The sequence below is a fragment of the Mustela nivalis genome (assembly GCF_964662115.1).
Source record: "Mustela nivalis genome assembly, chromosome: 2".
Lineage (NCBI taxonomy): Eukaryota > Metazoa > Chordata > Mammalia > Carnivora > Mustelidae > Mustela > Mustela nivalis.
The window spans coordinates 7,581,573-7,608,545 of record NC_139021.1 but is presented as its reverse complement, the minus strand read 5'-3'; the positions used below and the strand labels follow the sequence as shown (position 1 = coordinate 7,608,545).

Here is a 26,973-nt window from a genome sequence, read left to right as displayed (position 1 = left end):
TCGGCTCAGGTCGTGATCCCAGGGTCCTGGGATCAAGTCCTGCATCAGGTTCTCTGCTAGGCGGGGAGCCTGCTTCCCTTCCTCTCTCTCTGCCTACTTGTGATCTCGGTGTCAAATGAATAAATAAAATCTTAAAAAAAAAAAAAAAAAAGAGAGAGAGAGTACAACTTAAAACATTCTCAACTACAGCGAGAGAGGATTAATGTGTGAGGTGACCAGTGTAGGAGCTGACTGGAGGATGAGAATCCTAAACTTCTTGCAGCTTTGTGAATGACATCTCAGTAACGCCGGGCGGGGTCGGGGGTGGGAAGCAGTGGGGATCTGTTTGCAAACCCGACTGGGCTCTATTGAAAGAGCTGGGCATCCGGGCCCCCAGGAGCTGCCAGTCGGGAATGGAGTGGGCATGGATAAACCGTAAAAACAGTACGGGGGATTCTGTTATAATGCTAAGTAAATAAACATGGAAAAAGAGAAAATGTTGTTCTGATCCTGATCCCTGCAACAGGGGAGTGTTACCTCGCACCAAGAAGGGACTTGGCACCTGGGACTGACCAAGGATCTGGAGATGGGAGATTGTTCTGGGTGGTCCAGGCAGGACTAGTGGAAACGCAAGGGTCCTGACAAAGAGGAGGCAGAAGGCGGGTCACCGAGAAGAACCGGAGGAAGACCGTGAGGGTGGGGAAGGAAGGGACTCCAGGCAAGGCATGCGGGCAGCCTCCGGACGCCGGACAAGGCAGGAGAACGGTGTCCCCTGGAGAGTCCAGAATGAATACGGATCTGTCAGCAAACCTGACTTTGGTCTGTGAGATCTGTCTTGGACATTGAGACCTTCAAAACTGCAGGATAATGAATCTGTGTGGTTTAAACCACCACCACGTCTCTGGTCATTGACTACAGCTGCAGTCAGAGACTCATACAGGCCCTAAAGTGCCACTGAACGAAGGAGCTCAATTATCAAAGGAAAGCAGATTCGGAGCATTGCGATTGTACAACATAAAGCAGTAAAATGTGGACTTGGACTTTGTGAACGTTCTCACTTCTTGTTGTCTTAATTCGGTGCCTGTCCTGGGACTTAGAGCCCCAGCTCAGAAGCAGGATCGTCGTTTTCATCCTGTGGGAGTCTCAGGTGGAGGGCCCTGGTCATATGGCAGCTGTCAGACAGCCTCGGAACCTCTCTCAACCCCCAGCTCTGCTTCCCAGGAGACCTTCAGAAAAAACAGTGTAAAGGAACAGAGCAGAGGAACAACAGAGTGCATTTTATTATTAGCCAGGCTGGTGTCCCCAAACCCATGGAGGACCACTAGGGAAACAAGAGCCCTAAGCAAATCTCTACCATCCCTCCGGGTCCCTTCACATGCCCCCCAAAGTCCTGTCATCTGAGACCCTCCAGACAAGCAGAGTTAGCCCTGAGTCAGACCAGCAACTAGACCCGGAGACAAAGACAAGAGACAAAGTCAACAGCACCCCACGTGTGTGACCTTCCAACAGAGCAGCAGGTGACCACTAGCCCATGTGAACCGATGGCTGTTCCAGAACAGCACTAGGCCACTTCCTTCTCTCCCTCCTCAGTAAGTTCATGTTTGAGACAAACCTCAGGGGGCATCAGCCCCTCCGCAGTAAGAATCCAGACTGTGAATCCAGAGCTGGGTGTGGCTCGGCCACCTGCACACTCTGTCACCTGGGCTGATCGCTGCCCCCCACTCTGTGTCTCCTCACTTTAAAACAGGAACAATGAGGGGCACCTGGGTGGTGCAGTCGGGAAAACATCTCTCTTTTTTTTTTTTTTTTGAGATTTTATTTATTTATTTGACAGGCAGAGATCACAAGTAGGCAGAGAGGCAGGCAGAGAGAGAGAGGGAGGCAGGCTCCCTGATGAGCAGAGAGCCTGACTCTGGGCTCGATCCCAGGACCCTGGGATCATGACCCTGGGATCATGACCTTTAACCCACTGAGCCACCCAGGTGCCCCAAGCATCTGACTCTTGATTTCTGCTCACATCAGGCTCTCAAGCTCCTGAGTTCAACCCTCTCACTGGGCTCCCTACTCAGCGGGGAGGCAGCCTGGGATTCTCGCTCTCTCTCACCCTCTGCCCCTCCCCACCTGTGTGCACCTGCATGCTCTCTCTCTCTGAAATAAATAAATGAATCTTTAAAAAAAAAGAAAGAAAGAAAGAAAGAAGGAAAAAAGGACTGATAACCTCACAGGGCGTCTGTAAGAGAGAAATTAACATATAACAACCAATGATGACATCACACCACAGCAAGCATCTGCCAGTAATGTACAGAATCTGGGCCTTAATATAAATAGTTCTAAAACTCAAATGTCCCAACATCAGATAAATGATTTCTGTGTTAGCGGACGGTTTCTGGGTTTCCTTCTGTGCTACTTTTCCTGAATTTGGTATGAAAAGCCATGATATGGATATACATCCAAGGTGCACACATACACACACGAATATTCCTTTCATAGGGTAGCTCAAAATAATGCAAAGATTTTATTATTTTTTTAAATTTATTTATTTGCGGGAGAGGGCGAGAGGACACAAGTGGGGGAGGGGCCGAGGGAGAAGCAGGGTCCCTGCTAAGCACGGAGCCCGATGCGGGGCTCCATCCCAGGACTCTGGGATCATGATCTGAGCCAAAGGCAGACGCTTCACCAACTGAGCCACCCAGGGGCCCCAAAATGATGCAAAGATTTTAGCAGATGCCACAAACGAAGACTTCTCTCTGAGCCTACTCCTCCCACTGCTCCCCATCCCAACCAGTACGCTGGCTTCAGTGACCCTCTGTCGGGGCTGGGAGAAGGGTCAGCACTGGGGAGAAGCCTTGCATTCTCCTCCCGCGAGCAATGTGGGAGCCACTGGCAGGAACACACCTGTTCTGTTACAGTCAGAATACGGAGCCTTGGAGGAGCTTCCCAGCCTTCGTCCCCAGCCCAGGCCACAGCAGAGATATACCCACCATACCCCAGCGTCCAGCACGATGCTGAGCACAGCAGGAGCACAAGAGATAGGAACACGGGAATCAACAGAAAAGTAAATTCGAGCTAATTATGAAGTGCTACGTGTCGGGCACAGGCTTGGACCTTGGAGAGTAAGTCTGAATGTCTGCCGCCGCTGCTGGGCAGATATGAGCCTCTCCTCTGCAGAGATGAGGAACACCAAGGTTCAGAGGAGTTAAGGAAGTCACCCAGGGCCAGAGGGATCAGATACCCCGGCTCCAGGCCCACCTGACCCCATCCCTGCACTCATGCTGATAATCTGGAGGGACCTGACGGGCCCCTCTGAGGTCACTGGGGAATGAGCGGCCTGCTAAGTGCCATCTCTGTCCTGCTATGAGCTTCAGGAGTGAGCTAATAGTGTTAGAAGCTTGGCGCCAAAGTATCCTGTGCCTGTCACCCCGTGATCGAGGGGACCGGTGAGTGAGCTGGCTTCCTGAGGCGCATCTCAGGAGGAAAAATGGGCAGGCGCACAGCAGCAATACAACGTGAAAACGTGCATTTGCGTGAGAAAATGCCTCCGGTCTGTATTAATGAACAAGAGATGGGCTAAGAAAACAAGATAAGAGATTGTCTGACCTGCCTTCCAATGATCAGAATCAAATAAAAGCAGGGAATAAAGCACGGACACACCATTCAGGAGAAGTTTAATGACAAGAAAGCCCCAGATTCTTGAGAACGGGTGCATCCTGAAGGGGCCCAGGGGACACCTCACTGGCATTGTCACCCCTGTGCCCTGAGGGCCAGAAGACTGGAGCTGGCTTCAACAGCTCCCAGGCCAGCTGTGCCCGCCTGTTCCCAGTTCGTGACATCACACTGGTAGCTTAAAATGGGCCACAGTCGAGATCCCTCCCCCACAGAGACTGGAAACTCCCTGCTCGTGGGAGGTGAACACTTACAGGACACTGCTGGTGGATGCCCGAGCAGCCGCCATTCCAAGGGGCTTTGGAAGCCCACAGAAAATAACCCAGACTCCTTGAGAGCACCACGGTACCATGCCCCAGAAACCTACAAGAACAGAAACACCTTGGCCTTTTAGGCCCCCTTCCCTACCTCTTGCACAACACTGGGCACTGACATCCTTTCCAAATCCCTGAGTACTGTGCATGGGAGAACCTTCGTCCACAGCTGAGAGCTGTGCTTGCATCCCAGTGTGACGGCGCTGAAATCAGGGGACGGACAAGGATCCCCGCACGTGGTGTAGGAAAGCCGTAACATCGTTCGGAGAAAAAACTGCATTCGGTTCACGGTTTGTTATTGTTATTCTAACACATATTCCTCCGTATCAAAACAAGAAATTACAAAGTCCCAAGAACCTACCTTTTGATGAGAAGAAGAGAAACACAAAACCAGGTGGTGGGGGGCGGGGAATCACTTGCAACTAATCAAAAGAAAAGGAAGAACTCCAGTGGTTCCCGAGGACCCAGCATCCCACACACCGTAAGCGCATCCCTCCCACTCTGCCCCTCCATGCCCGTTCCTTCTCCCAGACAGGGGAACGGGGACAGCTCCGTGCTCTGGAGACTCCTGCGCTGTGTTCCTGCTCAACCAGCTCTCTGATTCCGGAGACCAGCCTCCCCCCACAACACAATGGCACAATCAACGTCTCTTACGAGTTTAGAGACGTGCCGGTGTCTCCTTCCTCACTAGATCTCCCGCAGGGAGCCCTGGAAATGCATATGTATGTGGACACACACACACACACACACACAGAGGAAATGCATATGTATGTGTATACACACACATACACACACGCACTCACACACACACGCGTGCACACGTGAAAAAGACCAAACACACCCCCGCGAAGATGAAAATTAAAGCCAGACGCTGTCAGGGAAGGCCAAGAGACGACCGTCTGAGGAAGCTAACTGAAAACGGAGGTCAGGCAACAGTTTGGCACTGCAAGGCAATGATGAAAGTTTGGAGGCAGAGAGCGGTGATAGGATCATCAATCAGAGCCCCGCGCCTGTCCCAACAGCCACAGTCAAGGTCTATTTCCTGCCAATCCACCCCAACAGTGTGAAGGAAATGTTAGAAGGAATGTCTTAGCCTGCTTCTCCAGCAATCTACGGTGACTCGAAGGCAACTGGTTCTCTCCTCTGTGATTCCAGGATGGGGGTCATCAAAAATGATGCAATGGCTCTAGAAATCTTAGATGTTTTTAGGAGGGGTTTAAAAAAAAGAGAGAGAAAGAGAATGAGAACACACTGAGTGCCACTCAGGTGTTCCCTCCTCTGACCCTGTCCGCCGTCACACGAGGTGGCCCCATCCGCTCCATTGTCAGGTGAAGGCCCGGAGCTGGGGAGGCCAGGTAACTCGCCGGAATGCGCAGCTAAGGGAGGAGGGCAAAGAAGAGCCAGGGCCCCCCATGACGCCAGCATGGTCTCCAGCTCCAGGAAACAGTCACTTAAACACAAGGCACACACTCCCCGTTAGCCCCGATGAGTGGCTCTAAAACTATCCCAATGCCGTTAATGTTTGATGCCGTTACCTATTTCCAAACATCAGCCCTGTCACCGGAAGGGCTGAAGGATTCAGTCAATTCATTTGTTTTATATGGAGATGCACTGCATGGCGATCCCAGCGAGCGGAGCCCGCAGCAGCTGGAGGGTTAACCGCCCCACAGCCATGTTCACTGCGGGGCGGATTTCTAAAACGGTCCTTGGTTTCTAAGAGTCACGGGACTCAGGAAGTAGTAAAAACTGCTGTACTGTACGTGGCCATCATTTTCTTAGTTGAATTAGTGAAGCACAGATATAAATATGACGGCAGTTCCCTGTGTGGCAACAGCACATGAGCTAAACCTTCTCAAATGGGAATATGTGATCATTCCCTGAAAGAGGCAGAGAAAAAAAATCGCCCATACTTTTCAAAAATAGTAGCAGTTTTCATCCATTCTCTTCTCTGTTTCTCTATTTTCTTTTTTTTTTTTTTCTTGAGAGAGTGAGAGAAGGGGGAGGAGGGAGACTTACGCAGGCCCCACCTTCGCTGTGGAGCCCGATGCGGGGCTCCGTCTCAGGACCCCAAGAGGATGACTTGAGTGAGAAGCAAGAGTCAGACCCCAACCAACAGAGCCACTCAGGCGCCCCTCATCTGTTCTCTTCAGTTTAAATGTTCTAAATGGTTTTTCCTTTTCAGGATGAGTAAGTAATCTGAGCACACAATAAATACTTCCGGATCATCGAAAGAACCTCACCTACAGATGTGTTTGTCATGGCTTTATTCATAACTGCAATAAAGGGAAAATCTGGAAACCCTCCCGTGTCCAACAGGAGCGCGGCCAAATCAATGGGGTCCTGCCACTGGATGCCGGATCCCAGAAAGCCTCTGGGAGCTATAATGAGTGAGACCACGTGTCAAAAGAAAACAAAATGTTCACTTTAGCCATGAACTTTCATCTCCAAAAAGGTCCACAGAGACAAACAACTGAAGGCAATACTGAACGCGGTGGGGTGGGTGGTAAAATCTGTGCGTAGTCGTGACCTCTTTCATTTCAGATTTCCAGCAAGGCAAGAAGGAATGCTGATACACAGCAGAGGGCGTGCGGGGTGGAGCACAGCCGTGACCACGGAGAATGAACCAAACATGCCCAGGCATCGGGACGGAGCTGTAAGATGCCGCAGCCCGGCCAGGGGGCACGCTGCCTACCTTGCTGGATGAGCGCGTCGGCCGCCAACTCCCCGGTGCCCACGTTGGCGTACTCCTCGTTGGGGTGCTTCCTGTTGTAGTGTCGCTTCAGAGAGCCGGATATGTTACAGGAGTAGTGGCAGTGGGCACAGCGGAAAGGCTGTAGGGACAAAGAGGACGGGTTAGGGAAGGGAAGCCCCAGGGGAGATGGAGCCCCAAGGAAGACAACGCGGGACTCATCCCTATGTCCTCCTCCACTCCTCTCCCACCCCATGTGTCTGACACCCCCAAAGCCTGTGATGCGCAGGCTGCCCCTGGGGACAGGCTCGGGGCACGGGGGGCCAGGGATGATGCTCAGGATGCGGAGTTCTCCCTCCACGAGGACCACACAAGGCATCCCCAGAGCAGGAAGGGTCTCTGCTCAGTTTGGTTGCTTTCAGTTCTTGTCTTATTTTGACCTTTGTTCTTGATCAAGAAAAAACAATGAAAGAAAGGAATACAGTAATTTATCATTTTACTTTTTTTGTTATTGTTGTTCAAGTGAATGTCTTTCAAAGTAGCTCCCCTCACAATTAATTTCCGGATGTACCTGCTTCTTTAACTAAGTCATTTCCCCCACAGCATGCACCTGCAAGCACGCGCATATACACACGCATCCAGGTGGGGAAATCCACCTGGTCAGTTCACTTCCAACCCCCTGCACCCACGCAGGGCAAGCGCTTTCAAGGTAAGGATGCAATGCGTCATGCAGCCTTGCTGCCACCTTGCATTGCTTTGGTGGGGAGGAAAGGGGTGGCTGCTCAGGCCCCTTGGGGAACCCAGTGGGACCTGGCCATCAGATGAGTGATGGATGGACGTCCCACGCCCTGACTCCCAGTGAAGGGCATTATCAGTATCCCTCTGAGCCACATGCTCTCCGACCGTCCAGCAGACTGCTACATGAATCCAAGGTGTGCATCTGGGGCCTATCTGGGAACACAAGCAGCTTGGCCGCCCGCAGGAGTAGGAGAGAAGGAGCAGTCCATGGCGGCCCCAGCTCTCAGTACAGGGGATGGGGGTGGGACGATGAGAAATGCTGGCTTTCTCCAAGGTTCTGTCCTTGGGTCTGTTTGTTCTCCTGCTGTGGTTCCAATGATCATTTCGCCAGCTTGATATATATCCAGCGGTGATCTCTCCCAAACCACAAATAGAAATTTTCCCCCATCTTCCAGGTATCTCTACAGGGAAGCTCTCCAGGCCTCTCCAAATAAACACACACAATTCCCAACTCACTTTCTGCAAAATCAGCTCATCGCTCGGAGGCAGAAACCTGAACACCATCCTACACTTTTCCTTTTACTATTCAGCTAATTATACAGTCTTGTCCAGGCTTCCTCAGAAACCGCTCCAGAATTCACCCTGCTCCCCAGTCTGTCACAGCAGCACAGAAAAAAGCTCCATCCCAGCCTATGAAGGAAACGCGTTACTCCCCTGCGGGCCGTTCTCAGAGAGAAAGACGCCAGGAAGTCAACGCAGGGACAAAGCCTGAGATGCTCCCTGGGGACGCCACCATCTACAAGGCCACTCTCTGCTCACGGGACACTCTGCAGCACATTCCACGTGCTACACTGGGCCCCGTGGCTTAGCCCACAAGGACTGATTAAACAAAAGGACCTGGGACAAAGGCAAAAATTAACCAGGCTCTCTCATCTACCTACCGAGCAGAGAACAAGATGTCTAAAACCCCAGGATGTGATTATTTGCCAAGTTAAAATAGAAGCTAGAACACTTCGAAGTGCCTTCATCTCCTAAATAGGCAAATATTATAACATTATTTTTGGAACACTGGCATTTACACACAATCAGAAAGAACAAAGAAAATGCTCTAATGCCAGTGCTGAGTGGCCAGCCAGCCTAAGAGGCAGGAAGGGGCAGCCACAGTGATTCTTGGTCCTACAGACTTAACTCCAGGCTCCAAGGACAACTTCACCCTTCCCGGGGCCACGCAGATCAGCTGCCTTGTGAAAGTCACTGGATTTTGGGTCCCAGGCCCAGCCTGGGCACAGAGGGATGCATCCAGCCGGTCTGAGGCTGGAGGCTGCCCCACCCCCCACAGCGTCTTGTAAATGTTGACTATTATCATCCTGTGGTCATTTTCAGAGTCAAAGATTATAGCCTAAAATGATAGGGAAAAAATCAGAGAAGTAACCGTGAAAAGCAAACACTCCAGGATTTACATCTCCCCAAAATTTACAAACAATAATAAAGTGCAGATGGTAAGGTTTTTGCCTGCTAAGGCCAGGGTGCCCAGGGCGAGGACGCTGAAATCCCACAGCTTCCCTCCTGGGGACAGCACGACCAGGGATGCCAGGCCAAGAGCAGGCCAAAGGGGAACTCCCGGAAAGTAGGAAACGGGCCATCAAACCCAGCAGGGGCCAAACCACAGCAGGAGCAAGATGCAGTTTCAGAAAACATTCTGAGCATAAGGACGGTCAGGGGGTAGCAGGGGCTCCTGACACGGGCCCTCTCCAAGAGCTAAAACCACCACAGTCCCCAAACACCAACCAAGGCTGAGCGAGGACCAATCCCAAACCAAAGCTGCTGCTGGGACAGCTGGGTCCACCTCCTCCAGCACAACTGGCCACCATCCACTATCCCCGAAGCCTCGGGCACACACCGGAACTTCTGGCTTCTGGGTTTCCTCCTCGGAGATCGGGGCAGGGAAAATACTGATGGCACACGACTACTGGGGGACCCACAGAGGTTACACGGATGGTGAGCAAGTGTTCAGAAAGTCCGCTCTGTCATCACCACCACCGGCACGCGGTGACATCGAGCTCACCGCTCTGTGGGCTTTTCCCACCCAGTAACCTCCCAGGAAAGAGCCCCAGAAAACCAGACTCACCGGCTTACATCCCCAGCTCTGCTGGGTGCATGCTACCTTGACATTGTAGGCAACATGGAGTCCAAGGTCACGGTCTGAAGTCACTGTTCCTGTGAGGTCTCCCCTCTCCCTGCCCAGGCACCCCTTACAGTTTTTGACTGCTTTGCTTCTTACGGCATTTATTACCTTCTAATATAACATGCAATTTACTTGTGCTTATGGTCTACTCCCTCCATGAGAGCACAATTTCTTTTGATCACTGTTACTCCAGCACCTGGACCAGCATGCAGGGACCAAGCTCAGGACTACTTAAAATGAGCTGACCCGAGAACACTCCCTCGGGACCAGCACTTTACGGCAGAGGCCACCAGCTCCCGGATCCCCGCAGGCCTGAGAGAACTTGGAAGGAAAGATCAAAGAGTGAGCAGAGGGCATGACTAGGGTTACATATACGTCATTCACCTGTCTTCATGTTTCCGTCTTTCAGGATTTCTAGAACAGAATGTATGTTTTAAGTAATCAGAAACATGCAAAGGTTAAGATAAAAACAAAACAAAACCAAACAAAACTGACCCCAGGCCCTGAGCTTGACTTCTGCCCAAGAGCATCTCATGAGGAAGGAGAGCGCCTGCACAGGGGCTCAGTGTCAGCTTTGCTCTGTCAGCTCAAGGCCTGAGTCTGGAGACTTTGTCTCCTGCCAAATCCCACAGCCATTGGGATGGCCAGATGGCCCACACTGGTCTCCCAAGCCTCCTTGCTGACCTGTCTGCATTTCCTTCCGGAGAAAGATGATTTAAAGTTGTACACCAGACGGACCTTGTCATGTCGCTGCTCAAACTGCCCAGTGGCTTTCTCCTAAACTTAAAAGAGCCCATGCCACCCCCTGCTGGAGCCTGCGTCTCCTCTGACCACAACACTGTTCTTGCTCGGCCCGCATCACTAGGCCCCAACAGCACGGACTCCTTTCTCAGTCTGCCCTCTGGACAGAAAAGCCCACCAGCAGACCGTCCCAGGGCAGCACAGCCATGGGCCAAACTCAAGTCCCTGACGGGTCTATTACAAGTGTCTGCATCAACGGCCCCAGGGCCCTGCGGGTCTCCTGAGAGTGTGCAGAGCTGCCGAGGACCTCACCTGCCACCTCACTTCAACTGAGTCAGCTGCCCCAACCTTTCCATTCCTCTGGCTTCCTCTCATGCTGTCAGGATCCGCCTTCTTCCTTAACAACGCTCCCACCCTGCCTTCCTCTACTGGGGCAACCACCAGGACAACTTCTGGGACTGAGGTGGGTCCCCCTCCAGGTGTTTTGGGAGGCGTCCATTTCTGCTCTCTTCCCCAGTGCTCCTTCTACCCGAGTGTCGTGAGGCAGGCTCTGGCCCCTCTCAACTACCTTGGAAAGAAGCGACCGATCCTAACACTGCAAGAACCAGAACAAGAGGAGATGTGACTGTCTTCGTGTGACAGGTCCTACATTGTGTGTGCGAACCAGGCTGTCCTGACTGAGCACACCAAGCCACTTGTATTTACTGCTGATCCACTCATTTTTTTTTTAGGATTTTATTTATTTATTTGTCAGAGAGAGAAAATGAGAGAACAGACAAGCAGGGGGAGCTACTGACAGAGGGAGAAGCAGGCTCCCTGTGGGGCTTGATCCCAGGACCCTGGGGTCATGATGTGAACCAAAGGCAGACGCTTAACCGACTGAGCCCCCCAGGTGCCCCAATCCTCTCATTCTGAGCACATTCTGAGCACAGCCTCAAATCCTAGATCCCCAAAGCGTGAGCCACGGGATGATACAAAGGAATATACACCCCCTCCCCAGCGTCCCCTTTGCTCTGAAAGAAGACAATCGTGCTAGGCTTCACAGATTTCAGCCAAATTTGATGAGTTCAACATTTCCTTTATTCCCAAGTGAGCAAAGATGCCCATGCATTGTCTTATAGGTCATAAAAAGGGAAATGTTCACCAGAGAAGCTCCTAGGTCTTCTTCAGAAGGGTTAGCTCACAGGCTACTCCCAGCCCCCCACCCCGTTTACCTCTGAAACCTTCTCCAGGTCCCAGGAAGATGGGCGTCTCCCTCTCCTCTACCGTCCACCCCCACCACCCCAGCACCCCAGCAAGATCACCCAGGGCTCTGATCTTGCTCCTGCATGACTGTTACCAGCACGGCCACATCCCCACAAGCTGTGGCCCTTTGAGAGCAGAATCTGTACTGGACATGCTTGTCAGTGCGTCCCTGGAGCCAGCGCAGGGCCCAGCATGGTGGGCCCTGACTACACTCGCGCAGCTAAATGAGAAAGAAAAATCCCCTTTCTCTTTGTTAGTGACTCATGTAAGGTCAGTCCAGCAAACCATCCCAACAACAACAGAAACTAAAAATCTGGGTAAGACTTTTTTCAAATGATGTTAAATTTAAGAACGTGGTTTAAAAAGATTTGAGAGAGAGGGCACTTGTGGGGAGAAGGGGCAGAGAGAGAGAGAATCTCAAGCAGACTCTGCGCCGAGAGCAGAGCTCGACATGGGGCTCTATCTCAGGACCCTGGGATCAGGACCATGGGATGACGCCCGGAGCAAAACCAGGAGTCAGATGCTTAGCCACCTAGGCGGCCCTTGAACTCGAGAACATTAATAGGCATTGTAGGGGTGGGGCAGGGCTGGCTCAGCTGGAGAAGCATGAAGCACGCAACTCTTGTTCCCGGGGTTACTGAGTTACAGCCCCATGCTGGGTGTAGAGATTACTTAAATAAATCAAAACCTTTAAAAAATAAATAATAATAAATACATTAATTAATTAATTAAAGACGTTATAAAGAGTGGGGAAAGCCACAGAATAAGTCATTGCATTCACAACAGGTAACCCCCAAAATACCCACACCCAAAATACAGGCAACCGACCCCTTAACAACGGGGGACCGAAGCGCCAACCCCACACAGCCGGAAGTCCACCCACAACTTCTGACTCCCTGAAAGCTTAACTAGGAGCAGGCTCTGCTGACTGGAAGGCTTACTGGTTCCACAGAGTTGAGCAGCACATGCTGTGTCTAAGTACACTATCCTGCATTCTTAGAGTAAAGCAAGCTTGAGAAAAGAAAATGTTACTTAAAATCATAAGGAAAACACATTCACAGTACTGTATTTATTGAAAAGACTCTGCATGTAAGTGGACTGTGCAGTTCAAATTCATGTTGTTCAAGAGTCAACTCTATGTCGGAGGTGCCTGGGTGGTTCAGTGGGTTACACATCTGCCTTCGGCTCAGGTCATGATCTCAGGGTCCTGGGATCGAGTCCCACGTCTGGGTCCCTGTACAGTGGGGAGTCTGCTTGACCCTCTGCTTCTACCCTTCCCCCATTCATGCTCTTTCTCTCTCTCACTCACTCTCTCTCAAATAAATAAAATATTTTTTTAAAAAAAAGTCAACTGTATATAAAGGATTCCTGAAAACAAATTAGAACACCACCACTCAATAGAAAAATGGAAAAGTATTTGAATGGTCCACCAAAAAAAAAAGAGAGAGAGAGAGAGAGAGAAAGAAAAAGAAAGAGAAAGAAATCCAAAGGACCAAAAAATAGATGAAAAGGGCCTCCACCTCATTAACGATCATGAAAACGAAACAAAACCATGTAGGAAGGCAACGCATGCGCAAAGGGCCACAAGGCAGGGGACCGTTCGCACAGTGGAGTGTGATGCCACAGAAAAGCGAGGGAGAGCTACAGGCAAGAATTCCGAGCAGTCTTGCCAACGTAATGTTCAGCAAAGAAGCCAAGTTCCAAACAAACAAACATGCAAAAATTCCAAACAAACAAACATGCAAAACAACATGCATCCCACACACAGATCCACGGACAGCTGTAACATCAAGTTCAAGGGCGTGCCATGCTACGTTACTTGTATAGGGACACACGCATGGGTGGTAAAAGCACAGAGAAAACAGAGTCACTGTCAGAGAAGGCAGGCTAGTGGTCGCCTCTGGGAGACAGGTGGGGTGCGCTCAGTAAGGCCCTATGGAGGGAGGGACCTGACTACAGGCAACGGTCCCTTCTGAGCAGCGGCTCGCGTGTGTTCACGTCACTGTTCACGTCACTATCACCCGTCACGCCACACATTCACATGTGTGCAATATTCTGGACGTACGTTCCATCTCAGGATAGTAAAAGTAAACATAACAGATGATTAAATGGGTAAATATGTGACATAAAAACCCCTCTTCACAAGCTTTTTGATGGTTATCGAAACCGGCAGGTGCCGAGAAGGACACACAGCATCCAACAAGCGGGAGCCATACGTCATGCAAACGACAGTAAGGACGACATCCACCCCCTGCCACAGAAGGCGGGATTTTCAGGTTTACAGTGTCTCGTCTGTGTGAGTATAGTGACACCACAACTGGGCCAGTGTTCGGACACTCTGACTGTGACCGAAAATGTCCAGCAAGAAGCCTGCTGTGGAGCCAGAGTGTCTCACCGGAGACCTAATGACAGGCCGGAGGAAATACTAAGTTTAACTCCAGCACTGCCGGCCTTAAATCAAGTGACGCGGGGGAGAGACAGGATTGCACACGAGCCTCCCTGGGGCTTCGGCGCTGGGACACCTAGGAGATTTACGGCAGCCCTTGCGCCGCGGAGAAAACCCGACAGGAAGATGGAGTCACTTTCATTAATGACCAAGGTGGCCACTGACTCCCGAGAATGCAAGCCAGCACCTGGCCACCCCGAGCAGTAAGCATTCGGGGCTCCGGGATCCCTGCTCCACCTGGGACATAAGGAGACTTCCACCCAATCAGAGCCTCGACGGCGTCTGCCAACGGAGGTCTCCCAGGCCACATGGGAGGACACAGCACTCGTCTTCCAGATGGGGACGCAGAAGCCCCGGGAGGCTACGTGGCTTGCAGAAGTACACAGACCCCGTCACCAGTCAAGCCCAGGGTGTTGAGCAAAGGTCCCTCTGAGCCCGAAGCGCACACGCCAGCTGATGTCCTGGGCAGCGGGCGCACTGCCCGCAGGCCCGTGGCAGACAGGCACCCCTTCTGGGTCATCCGTCTCCCTGTTGATGAACCGGACAAACCGTTTCTGCAACTCTTCCTCGTACATTTTCAGTTTTGCAAATGGCTTTGTTGCCAATCACAGGATCAACAAGAAGGCACTGCTGTCACGGTCGTATTTCCAGCACAGACAAGCTCTGGTAGCCCAAACCACTCCCCTTGTCGTCCCCTGGCTTCCCCAAAATTCCTGCCTCAGGGACCCGGCCCTACACAACCCCTGTGTGGACGGCCCTTGGCAGAGCCTGCTACCTGCTGCTCCCCCCAAGAACTCTGCATTAGGCCCAGTCAACAGCACGCCTACTGAAGAACCCTTGTGCCTGCATTTCTACAGATTTCCAGAGAACACACTGGAAAAAGGTCACCCGCACTCCCTCCGACAGGAACCGCCACGGAGACAGCTCTTGAACACAGCACAACGACGAAGCAAGGTTGTCGGCATCAACTTTCAGAAACAATATGCTCACAGCTACTGCACCTGCTCTTCGCAGAGACGACTCCCGATGGGCTGATGGAGGCTGCACATCCCCCAGGGCCCACCTCCCAGCAGGGGGTCTACAGCATCCTCTGCCCTGGGAACCCCACTTGGTTGCCCCAGGACCGAGCGTCTCCCCTCTAGAAGCAATGACACATGCTTGGGCTCTCTCTAACCTCACTGCCCAGCGCTGCTCCCGGACAAAGAAAGCCCTGCGGGCTCAAGGCCACCCAGCGAACCGAGGACAGAGCGGAGACCCCAGCTGGGCCGCCCCGTGATGGAAGAGCTGTTGAATACATGTCCTTGGGGCCACAAGCCTCACGGGAGCTCGGAGCCCCCAGCTCTACCTAGCTGTCTTCCGTGACGCATCTGTCCCACTGACATTCTGCAGCATTTACTCATTTACTCATCGGGTCACTCCACAAATATTTATTACGTGCCGCCTCCGTGCTGGGAAGAGAACACAAACGAAACCCAGCGCGTCACGGAGCTCGCATTCTCGCTCACAGACGGGTCACACATAACCCGCCAGCTCCAGCGTCGGGGAGAAAAGCAAAGCCTGTGGACCGAGCCAGGCGGAGGTAAGAGAACTGCCCAGCCCCTGAGAGAGGAGCGGCAGGGGGAGCAGGAGCAGGTGTGAAGCCGGGGTGGTGTGCAGAGCCCTGTGTGCGGCGGGGAGTGTGCAGAGGACAGGGGCACAGCACAGGAAGCCTCGTGCCCAGCGGGGCAGCCACACGGAGCCAGGCGAGAGGTCTGAGCGGTCACTCTGAGGCCGCTCAGGAGCCCTGGGAGGGACAGCTGTTCGCAGGGTTCATAAACCATTTTTTTCTACTTTTGGATTCTCTGATAACCAGTATTTACCAAGTTGTTTCACAAAACCTAAGTGCTGTGAGACCCACTGGGGAAAGGAGAGGAGGGGCTCCTGGGGCCTAACACGTCTGCAGATCCCTGCCTGCCGTATCCCCTCCGCACGACGCCTACAGCATCCAAGGAACTCGTGTTCCCAGGAGCACACGCCGGAGAACAGAGCTTCCGCCCTCCACCCCCAGGGGCGTCGGTGTCACCTCCCAGGCCGACCACAAGCTCCCCGAGTTCAGGCGCCACGGCTTACATCCTTCCATCCCGGCCAGGTTGCCCACTGCAACCCACAGCAGTACTGGGCACGACAGACTCACAAACTAGAACATGCAAAAACAAAACCTCCAGCACGCTGGCTGCCGCCTTCGACTCCCTGCTCGGTGGTGAACGTGCCCACGAGAAACTTTTCCACTCAGAGACATTTCATCACATGGAATCTCTCAACTGCCAAGTCCCATTACCCACACAGGGTCATCCAGCAAAGCCAGCAGCCCTTCCGGAACGTTCTGGATGAGGACATGAGCTGGGAGACTCAAGTGTTCCCCCCAGCCTGCTCTCTGAGAATCATTTTCAGCAGGGCCCCGAGCAGACCCTCCCCCGGCAGCACGAGAAATACAGGGTGGGTCCAGCGCCAAAGGCTGCACCTGCACGCCGAGACCGGGACATGAGCCACTCAGAAGGAAAAAGATGCGTATGTGTGCTCTTAAGGGACCAGGCCTGTAAAGACTGCAAGACATATGGCGAGGCTCATAAGGGAAATTCTCAAAGACTATCTGCATCTGGAACACTCACTCCCTCATGTCCTTCTCCAGCCAAGCTCAGCAGTGAGCACAGACCACGGGTGCAGACTGGGAAACTGCCCCGAAGTGACGGCCACACAAAAGCGTAATGGTGCACAGCCACAGGGGACAGACAAGAGGGATAAGAGGCAGAGAGACATGTACCAGAAAGGAAAGGCACGCACCCCAAGGAGCAGCGGGGCCAAGCATGTTCCCAACAGTCAGCCTTCAGAGAGGTCTGTGGCTGGGATTTCAAAGCGATGTTATCGGTGTGAGTGAGAGTATCAGTACCCCGCCCCCATCCCACCAGCGACGCACCATCCAGGCCAGTCGGGTGCCCCACACTGTGGTCTGCATGTGAACCGCCAGGCAAGGCCGCCCTCCACCACCTGTGCAGGGGCGGGGGGGAGGAGGTTCCCGTGATTTGTTTCTGGCCGCATCTCTCCAGGATTTATGAGCCTCGGCGCACAAGGTTGGGACTTCATTCTGGGCTCAGCCACAGCAGGGACAAAACCCAGCCTGGGGTTAGGGAGCCAAAGAGGAAAGCCAGGTCTTCACATGAGTTAAGCGCAAAGCCATCTCTGTTCTACAATAAGGCCAGAGATAAATTAAACAATTTAAAAGAATAAATGTTTTTAAACCGTGGGGTACCACAAGTTCAAGAACAGCGCGAGCGGAGGCAATTACCTCATCACAATAAATAACAGTAAATCAATCCACACTAATTGCTTTTCCTGCCAGAGCTTGGAAGACTCTTCAGTGTTCACCGATTATTGATTTGTTTGTAATCACTTGTGCTGTCAAAAATGCAATATTTCCAAAGAATATACCGCTCACTATTAGACGGGATTTTAATTTAACGTCGGATAATCCAATTTCCATTTTTTTTCCTGAAAGTACTTTAAAAAATCTAAAATACAAGGAAGCTGAAGATGGAATCACAGGTTTTTAGCAGACATGTTCGCTCCAACAATTTAATGAATGGCTGACCACCTCCCACCCCGCAGTGACGGTGACGCTTCTTCCTACACACACACAGACACACACACACACACACACACACGAAGGAAAACACAAAACCAAAAGGAAAAAAAAAAGCAGTATAATCTCAGATTCTTCTCTTTCATGCAAAATAAGAACAAAAAAGCAAAACAACCACCACCCACAGAAACCCTACACTTCACTCCTTTCCCTCTGTGCCCCATGGTTCAGTAATTTCCACTAAACTTGGGAAATGTTCCTCCTGCTTAGTTCATGCACGGACAGCTTAAGGATTTTCCTTGAGTTTTGGTAGCTACACACGTTAACTGCAGGCTTATATAATCAAAGCAGTGCAGGGAAGTGGGGGGAGGGCAAGGAGGCAAAAATGTGCCTCTTCTTGGGATAACAGCAAGGGTCAGAGTCCTGGACAGAGAGCAGCTTTGTCTACCAAGAGACAGGGATCAAAATCCCAGCTCCACCAAGGACTGACTGCATTATTCCTGAGTGTGTAACTTAGCTGGAGGCAGGCCTCAGTTTCCTCATCTGTGAAATGGGAATATTAATACCTACATTATAGAGGGCTGTGAGGGCAAAAAAAAAAAAAAAGAAGCATACCTCAAATACCGACTGTAATGCCCAACATATGATGATTACAAAAGGGACCAGTCCACCTGCCTTCTCTACTCTGGCACTAGATATTTAAACAATCAACCTCCTGCTGGAACTTCCTGATGGAAAGATGAAACCATCTCCCGGGTAACAGGAGAAGTGACAGTAGAAATAAAGCCACGATGCCTCCCGCCGCGCCAGATGACTCAGCTTTCTGAGGGACACTCAGAATTTCAGGCTGAGGATGGATCAGGACGGTTTATAAATGTGTGGTTCTAAACATTCTGCCCGTTTGAGATCATTTCCCTGCTTGTTCTCTCCCGCTCGCGAAGTTTAGCCTGGAAACCAGGAGTAAATTACTTACACAGCCACATCCTGGCTGACCTCATCCAAACACCAGCTTTGGCCAAGTTAGCATCAAAGCCCCTTATGGGCTCTATGAGCTCAGCCACCTGGTGTTTTCTGCACCTATTACTCGTTTCTGCTTCATATGGACACACGAGGAACATCTTTGGGCCCCACTGCACTATCAGGAATGTGACGAGAGAGGATATTAACTCCCTCTGGTTTATGGCTATCAGTCACCCAGAGAACTTTCTGGTTGCTATAGGTTTTTCAAAGCTATTAGGTTTTACATGGTAGGATAATAGTCTATTAACCCAATTAAAACACAGCTTTTACAAAATGATGGAATTGGAATAATTAGCTGTTCTTCTGGCTTCTCAGAGCATTTGGTACACAACCTTCCTGTAGTAGTTCATACACTTACTGCTACTTTTTATGCACATAGGTCTCTGCCCAGATTCCTGAGGCTGACAGACAAGATGCCTGGCCTCATCCTGACATCCCCTGACCCTGGCAGAGTGCTTGGCCCGCAGTGGGTACGCAGAAAAGGGGTGTTAAAGGAATAAGTAAACATTTCAGGTTTTGCATCAAAAATTCAAATGCAATTTAGTGCCTCTTATACCTACCCTGTCTCTTAAAATTCTGTATGTTAAATTGTGGTATGATACACTCCAGATGAAATACCTAGGAAAAGCTCATCAATGATAATGAAATCAACTACTGAAATCTTCCTTATTTCTCACCAGTTTTGTGAAGATATCTCAGTTATACAAAATTTAATTTGACAACAAACAAGATGTTCCTTAGGCTTCCTAATACAAATATTTTAGGATTCATTTTAGATACATATCAAATATAAATTAAATTTAATAGTGTCTTTTTAAGATTATGATCTGGCTGGCTCCTTTTTAAAAAATATCCTTCTATACATCTAAAAATTTTATGGCCACAAGAGAGAAGGCCAGCCCTCACTTTCCAAAAGCCAGGGCAGAGGAACGATCATGGCCATTTGTCAAACACAGGCCTCGTTTCAGGAATGAAGAAGTCTAAAGGAGGGTCAACAGTAAGTTGCACTGAACAGTTTCCAAAATGCACAGATTCTGAAAACTGCTGATTTTAGACTGGCCTTTTTTTTTTTTTTTTCCAGACTTGGCAAATTCATGCACCAAATTTTTGACTTGTTTTAAAGAAGTCAGGAATCTCGTGGTGCACTTGGAGCCTTGCAAAGCAAAGACCCTAAGTGCAAGCTCCCTCCGGCTCTGGGGCCAGTGACATGTCTCAGTGTAAACGCAAAACACGAGTGGGAAGTAGAGCCGAGGAGAGAAGGACGCGGCCAAGTGCGGGGCTGGCCCTGTGTTCAGGGCAGTCAGACTCTGTGATACTGTGGACAGGTCCAGCGGCTCTGAGCAGCACCATTCAGGAGAGACAGCCCCCTCTGTCAGAAGAAGGCGAGTGCATGAGTAGCTCTACTTGGGAAATGCACCTGGTAGGAGGTTCTGTGTTGAGTGATGTATTTCTGTGATCAAGCAGGGTGTAAAGGAATGCATCAAATCCGTGGAATTAGGTGACTGTGTCTCCGTGAGCAAACAGAACATGTCAGAGGCACCAAGAATCTTGAATAAAGGCATGACAGAGAGGACACCACCATGCAGACACTACAATCCTGAGATGAAAACAGAGAGGAAGAAACCAGGAGTCTGGGTGGAACGAACATTTGAGAACAGGGTGTCGAGCCCTCCAGTAAGCACCTACGTACTACTCACAACCTGTAAGTGACAAGATGTGCTGCTCAATCACCATGTCACAGAGGTTAGGTGTCTTGCCCAAGGCCACACCAGAAGTAAGTGGCAAGGCTGGATTCCAAGACCGTCTGCCCACGAAGCCATGACATAAAAAGTCAACATAGAAGAGCCGTCAGGGGCTTACACCGAAGCCGCATGCTGTTATTCCTCCCGCCGGCACACTGTGCCAAGGGTCTGTGAAGCCCAAGGTCTTCCCACCCCGACTCGTGAGCCGCTGAATGGAGAACACCCTCGCCCGAGAGCTGGCGGAGCTCACGGTGACTTTGGCTGCCCCCAGATTACTCATGACAGCAGCCGTCTGCTGCCTCAAGTACCCTCCTTGCTCCTTACTTCCAGCCAAATTTCTGCCTGTCCACAATGGGTAGGGGAGGGAGTCAAGAGAACACGTATGCTTCGTGCAGGCGTCCTGTTAGGCCTTGTCAAATCCACGGCGGGGCGCTTCTGTTTCCAGTGAGGGTGCAGGAAATCACAAGGGGCTGTTGCTCCCACAAAAACAACAGGACCCATCTTTATTTAAATCCACCAGACTGCCAAGGACACAAAGAAGACGAAGTGAGCCAAATTCTAGAAGCCAGTAAGCACTGCCCAAGAGGAAAGAGACCCGTGGCTGCTCTCATCCATGGCTCTGTGAGATGGGGAACTGCCTCAGGTACGAGGAGGCAGGGCTGGGGGCTGGGCCAGGAGAGGAGAGAGATCCCCTCCAGCCCTCGGGGCCCTGGGTCTTCACTGCACACAAGGCAGCAACAGCAAGGATTCCTGGCCCAGAGCGAGCCAGCGAAGAGGAAGTCCTCTGCCACAAAGACTGTCACAAAGAGCAGAGGCTCTCCTGAGGCGGGGCTGGGCAGAGAGGGGAGAGAGCTTCCCCAAGGAGTGGAAAGCTGGAGAGAAAAAGGATCATGCCAACAACTCGAGAAGCTGGCCAGCGGCCGACAAGCTGATAGAAAGCGCGCACCATTTAGAAAGGCAGCAGCTGTGCAGTGAAAGAGAAAGCGAGTTCTGGAGTCTCACCATGCTCAAATGCCCAGCCTTGCTGCAAGGAAAGTCCTGATCCTGTTCTCAAAACATCTGAAGACAGTGGAGAACCCGTTCTGGAGCTGCAACAGAGCCCAGATTCAGCTCGACCCCAGATGAGCTTCTGGGGGGATCCAAGGCCACCCCCAGGTTCGATGATAGTCTGGAAAGGCTCACGGGACTCACGATACAGTCAAACTCACAGCTGCAGTTCCTTATAGCATAAGAATGCAAAGCAAAACTCACCAAGGGAAGACGCATGTGGGGCCAAGTCCAGGGGAAACCAGGCCTAAGTTTCCAAGAGTCCTCTCCCCGTGGGGTTCCACAGGGCAGCTTAATTCCCCAGCAACAAGCTGGAATGACACCTGTGAAATGGTACCAGCCTGGGAAGTTCGCAGGAAGCTCAGTGCCAGGGTTTTACTGGACTAATCACAAAAGCACACATCAAGGCTCCAGATTCTTAGAAGCAAGCAGATATTCGGCACACGCCATGCTGTCTAGACAGTTTAGGCACTGTAACTCCTCTTAGCAATGACGGTTGTGGGAAGTCCTCTCATGTCCAAGGTCCCAAATGCCAGCCAAGAAGAAAGCTTGCAAGGACATCTTTACAGGACACAGTTAGGCCTGCCTGTTAGTTATCTCCGGACAGTCCTCCACACTACTGGCCTGATATGAAAAGAGGTACTTTACTTTTCCCATGGCCAATTACTAGTTAGCTCAGTCTCTACTGTTCTTTCATACATATTATCTAGCATTTAGTAAAATATTTTGAGACATCCAAAGAAACAAGAAAATGAGCTCCCAAATCAAGAAAAAATAAATAGGAAGTGAAATACGGATAGAGCAGACATTGAAATTATTAGATATAAACATTAATATAGTGATGAAAAATGTGTTAAAGGCTCTAATGAAAACCATGTGTGACCAGATGATAAATTTTAGCAGAGATATAAAAACTGTAAGAACCAAAAGAAAATGCTAGAAATTAAAAAAAGAATGAGAAGTGAATAATTCACCTGAGTATCGAAACAGCAGATGTGATGTTAGGAGAAGGAAATGTTATCTTGGAAAAAGATCAATAGAAGTCATATAAATTGAAACACAAAGAGAAAGAAGAATTAGAGAGAGAGAGAGAGAGAGAGATCACCTGAATGCTGTGAGATACCGAACAGATTAACATATGACACAGTATTGTCCTGGAGGGGAAGGAGAAAACATATGGAGAAAAAGTAATATTCAAGAGACAATGGCTAAGAAGACACTGGTCCAGAACTGATGGAAAGGTGTCAACCCACAAGACCTACAAGCTCAGCAAACCCCAAGCAGGGCAAACACGAGGAAGCCATACCTAAGCTTACTGATGGTAATAGGATGAAAACCAAAGAAAGAGAGAAAAAGCTTAAAACCACACAGAGGAAAAAGGAGCATTACACATAGGGAAAAATGATAAGGATTAGAAATAACGAAGTATAAAACATTACAGAACAATGTCGTTAGATTAAGGTCCCCCTAGAAATCCACAGTCATCAAAAGTAAAGTAAATTTACACAAAGTAAAGAATTTCCAAACAGACAAAAGCTGAGACAATTTAACTCCAGCAAACCAGCACATAACAAATGCTAGGAGGAAAATTCATCAGGTGGAAAGCCAGGCCTGAAAGGAAAAAATAAAGAACTCCAGAAAGGCTGAATACATAGGCAAATATAAAACCTTTTAAAAATGTCTTTAAATATATATTTTTACATACATATATATATAATATAAATAAATATATAAAATACATATATAATACATAATATTAAAATGTATTTATATAAATATATGTAAATATATTTTATGATTTAAAAATTACATTTTGATATATATGTTTAAATATTGACTGTATAAAGCAAAAAAATTATAAACTTTGCATTGAGTTTATAACAAATGGAAGTTATACACAGGACTACAAGAGCACCAAGGGTAGAAGAGAAATAATATGAATTACAGCATTTCATGGTTCTTATACTATTCATGAAATAGTATATCTGGAGCTAGCTAGAATGTGTTATAATACAGATGCATAGTATAACATGTACAGCAAGCACTAAAAAGAAAATGAAAATAAATCAAGATGGTACTTTTCAAATGAGACATATCAAAATTACATTAAATGTAAATGGACTAAAAGCACTCCAATTAAACAGCAGTAATTTTCAGACTGGCTGTGCACACACAAGCATAAACAAGATCCAGCTATATGCTATTTAACAGGAACACACTATAAATATAAAGACTCAGGATGTTTCCTTCAGAGTTCAAAACCCAGTGTGGTGGCTGACAGATTATGGTCCATGGGCCTGCTTCATCAGAACCACAGGAGAATGTATGGGAGTCAAGGATGCGTGATGACCTTTAGGCTCAATGAAATCACAAAAGCATCTCCTGGGTTTGGGAATCCATGACCTCCAGATCTGGTAAGATCTCAAGGTGGCTCTGAAGTTGAGTAAGAACTGATCTGGTGGGAAGAGTAGCTGGAGGCCAGAACTGCTCCCATTAACAAAACAGGAAGCCTGAGACCCTCCAAGCACCTCCCCCTTAGGGTGGCCAGTACAGGGCTGATGATCCAAGTCTGCCCCAAGCTGTGAGGATATATTCCTTTTGGTCTCCACCCTCAAATCAACCCCTCCTTCTGAAATAATGACATCATTGTTCCCATTTTCCCAATGAGGAGGCAGTGGCCCAAAAAGGCAAAGATAAAAATCCTCAGATGTCACCTAGTTATTTAGTGGCATCAAGAGTTTGATCCTTATCTCCCCAACTCCAAAACCATAAATAACAACAACAAAAGTAAAATAACTCCAACATCTAAAGACATATGTAGAAAAAATCAGAGAGGGAGACAAACCATATGAGACTACTGACTCCAGGAAACAAACTGACGTTGTGGAAAGGGAGGTGGGTGCAGGGATGGGTAATCGGGAGACGGGCTTAGGGAGGGCCTATGATGTGATTAGCACTGGGTGTTACGTGCAACTAATGAATCGTTTAACATTATATCAAAAACTAATGATGTACTATACATTGGCTAATTGAATTTAAATTAAAAAAGAAAAAAATAAAGACATGTGAAGAAAACATAGTATCTAGAAAATATTATAATGAGTGACTTGCAAACGTAAATTTAAGCCCACTAAAAAGAAAATAAACCATGGTTACTTTTTTTTGGAAACGAGTCAGTTTTAAAGACTGGGGAGGGAAAAAGAACCAAAAATTTTTGATCATCTACCACATACCATACCCACTACTCATACAAATGGTATTGCTTTGAGTATCTCTAAACAGCAGACAAAAATATTATAATCAGCAAAAACAATAAAATTGCATAAAGAGGTTAAATTAAACAGACTACAAATGGCACAGTCAGGGCCTGAACTTGAGTCTATCTAATTCTAAATTCCGTGTTCTCCTGCAAGACCTAATTGGTCTCAGAGATTTTCAAGTGCAAAACAGAATCCCAATGAACTTCAAAGGGCAATTTGTCACTGCTTTCCCAGGACTATATCAGAGATGATGAACAAGTTTACATTCTGCTTTGACATTGGGTAGTATCTAAAATATCATTTTTTGTTTAGTTTTGCTTTTTACTTAAATTTACTGAACAGGCAAAAACATTCAGTTCACCCAGTTCAAAACTTAATGGGAAAAGTCTCACTCTAAGCCCTGGCCTCCTATCTACCCAGTCCCAGGCCTCACTGCCCAACCGTTCAGTTTATTTATTTTGTGCATTATGCTTCAAGAGGCTTTAAAGTAGACACAAATAAATACAAATATACCTTTGCCCTTTCCTACCTCAGAGGCAGTGTACTTGACTGTTTTAAATCTTGCTTTTTCCATATATATATATATAACCTTTCCAAAGAAGTAAGTAAAGGGCTTCCTTACTCCTTTTGGTAGCTGTACAGTGTACTGGTGTTTGGATGCCCCCTGGTTTATTTAAGCCCTATTTTATCCACAAACATTTCCATTGTTTCCAATAAATAACACTGCAAAGTCCTTATTTTGGACATCAGCAAGTGCATCCGTAAGATCGCTTCTTACAAGAGGCAGGCTGAGGCAAACAGCAGGTGCACCTGCAAATGGGGCAGGTTCTCCAACTGCCCCCCCCCACCAGGGCCTGGGACCATTTATCTCCCAAAAGCCAGGTACAGACCGGTCTCACACGCCTCACCAACAGACTGTGCTGTCAAGCTTGTGAGTACTAACTAACTGATAAGCAAAAACTGGTATCACTGCACGCTTTCCCTTTATTTTGTTTTTAAATTATCAGTGAGGTGAGGCACGTTATGATATCCCTGACAGCTGTTCCCTTTGCCTATTTTTCAATTCGGATGCAGAGAGCAATTTATTTTTAATAGAAGATATTCATGAAAATCAAGCAAATGTTAAAAAACCAGTAGCATAAGAATTCCAGCTGCTCAATCAGTATTTTCCTTCTTGATTTTGAAAAATACTACCTTAAAGTATCATTCTCTGGCTTTGATATCTAACAAGTACGAGAAATCTAGACTAGTTCCTAGAAGGAAAGGGTGAGTCCATCAGAAGAGCACACAAGCTAAAAAGGGAAGCTGAGTGACCCCAAATTAGCTCCAACGGGGGGTCTGTGGAACCATTTCCCTCCTCCCCTCCCCCTTCTCTATCAGAACTGCCCACCCCAACCTCAATGACTTTCACGACACGAAATAAAATAGCAAGGTTCTGTTTTTCAGAATCAGTAATTACAATCCAGTTTCACAGGCTGTATGAACCCCAGTGAAATAAGCATGTAACCCTCACACTTAGTATGTAATGATGCCTACAGGGCTAGCAAAAACAAGTGCCCCCTTTCTATAAGCATCCTCTTAAATAAAAAGATAAAACTTCATTTAAAAATAAAGTTATCCAAGACAATAAAGAGATAAGCTGCAGACTGGGAGAAAATATTTGCAAACACGTATCTGATAAAGGAACGTTAATCCAAAATATAGAAAGAACTTGTAAAACTCAACAAATGGAGAAAATGAATAACCCAAGTTTAAAAAAAAAGAAAAAGAGCAAAAAGCCTGAACAGACACATCACTAACGAAGATAAACAGATGATGAGCAGGCACTTGAAAGATCTCCATAGCCTGTCATCAGGGACATACAAATTAAGGCAAGGATGAGTATCACCTCACACCTATCAGAATGACCCAAATCCAGAACACTGACGATACCAAATGCTGGTGACCATGCAGAGCACAGGGAACACTCACACATTGCTGGTGGGGGCGCAGAATGGTGTAGCCACTGTGGAAGACAGAGTGGCAGGCTCCTGCAGAGCTAAACACACTCCTACCATACACTCTAGCAATTGGACTCCTTAGTATTTATCTAAAGGATCTGCGAACTTGAGTCGAGACAAAAATCTGCACACAGTGTTTAAGCAGCTTCATTCATAACTGCCAAAACTTTGGAAGCAACCAAGATGTCCTTCAGTAGGTGAATGGACAAACTGTGGCACATCCAGGTAATAGAATATTCTACAGCACTAAAAAGAGTCATGAAAAGACACAGAGGAACCTTAAACGTC

General features: G+C 48.8%; 1 protein-coding gene across 3 annotated transcripts in view; it reads right to left on the bottom strand.

Moving 5' to 3' along the window:
• Positions 1 to 26,973, bottom strand: part of ZFAT (zinc finger and AT-hook domain containing) — a 183,147-nt gene that overhangs the window by 36,475 nt on the left and 119,699 nt on the right. For all 3 annotated transcript variants that reach the window (XM_082721605.1, XM_082721606.1, XM_082721607.1), the window contains exon 12: positions 6,649 to 6,787. In XM_082721605.1, the coding sequence (XP_082577731.1) occupies positions 6,649 to 6,787 (139 nt within the window). The remainder of the gene's footprint in view (positions 1 to 6,648; positions 6,788 to 26,973) is intronic.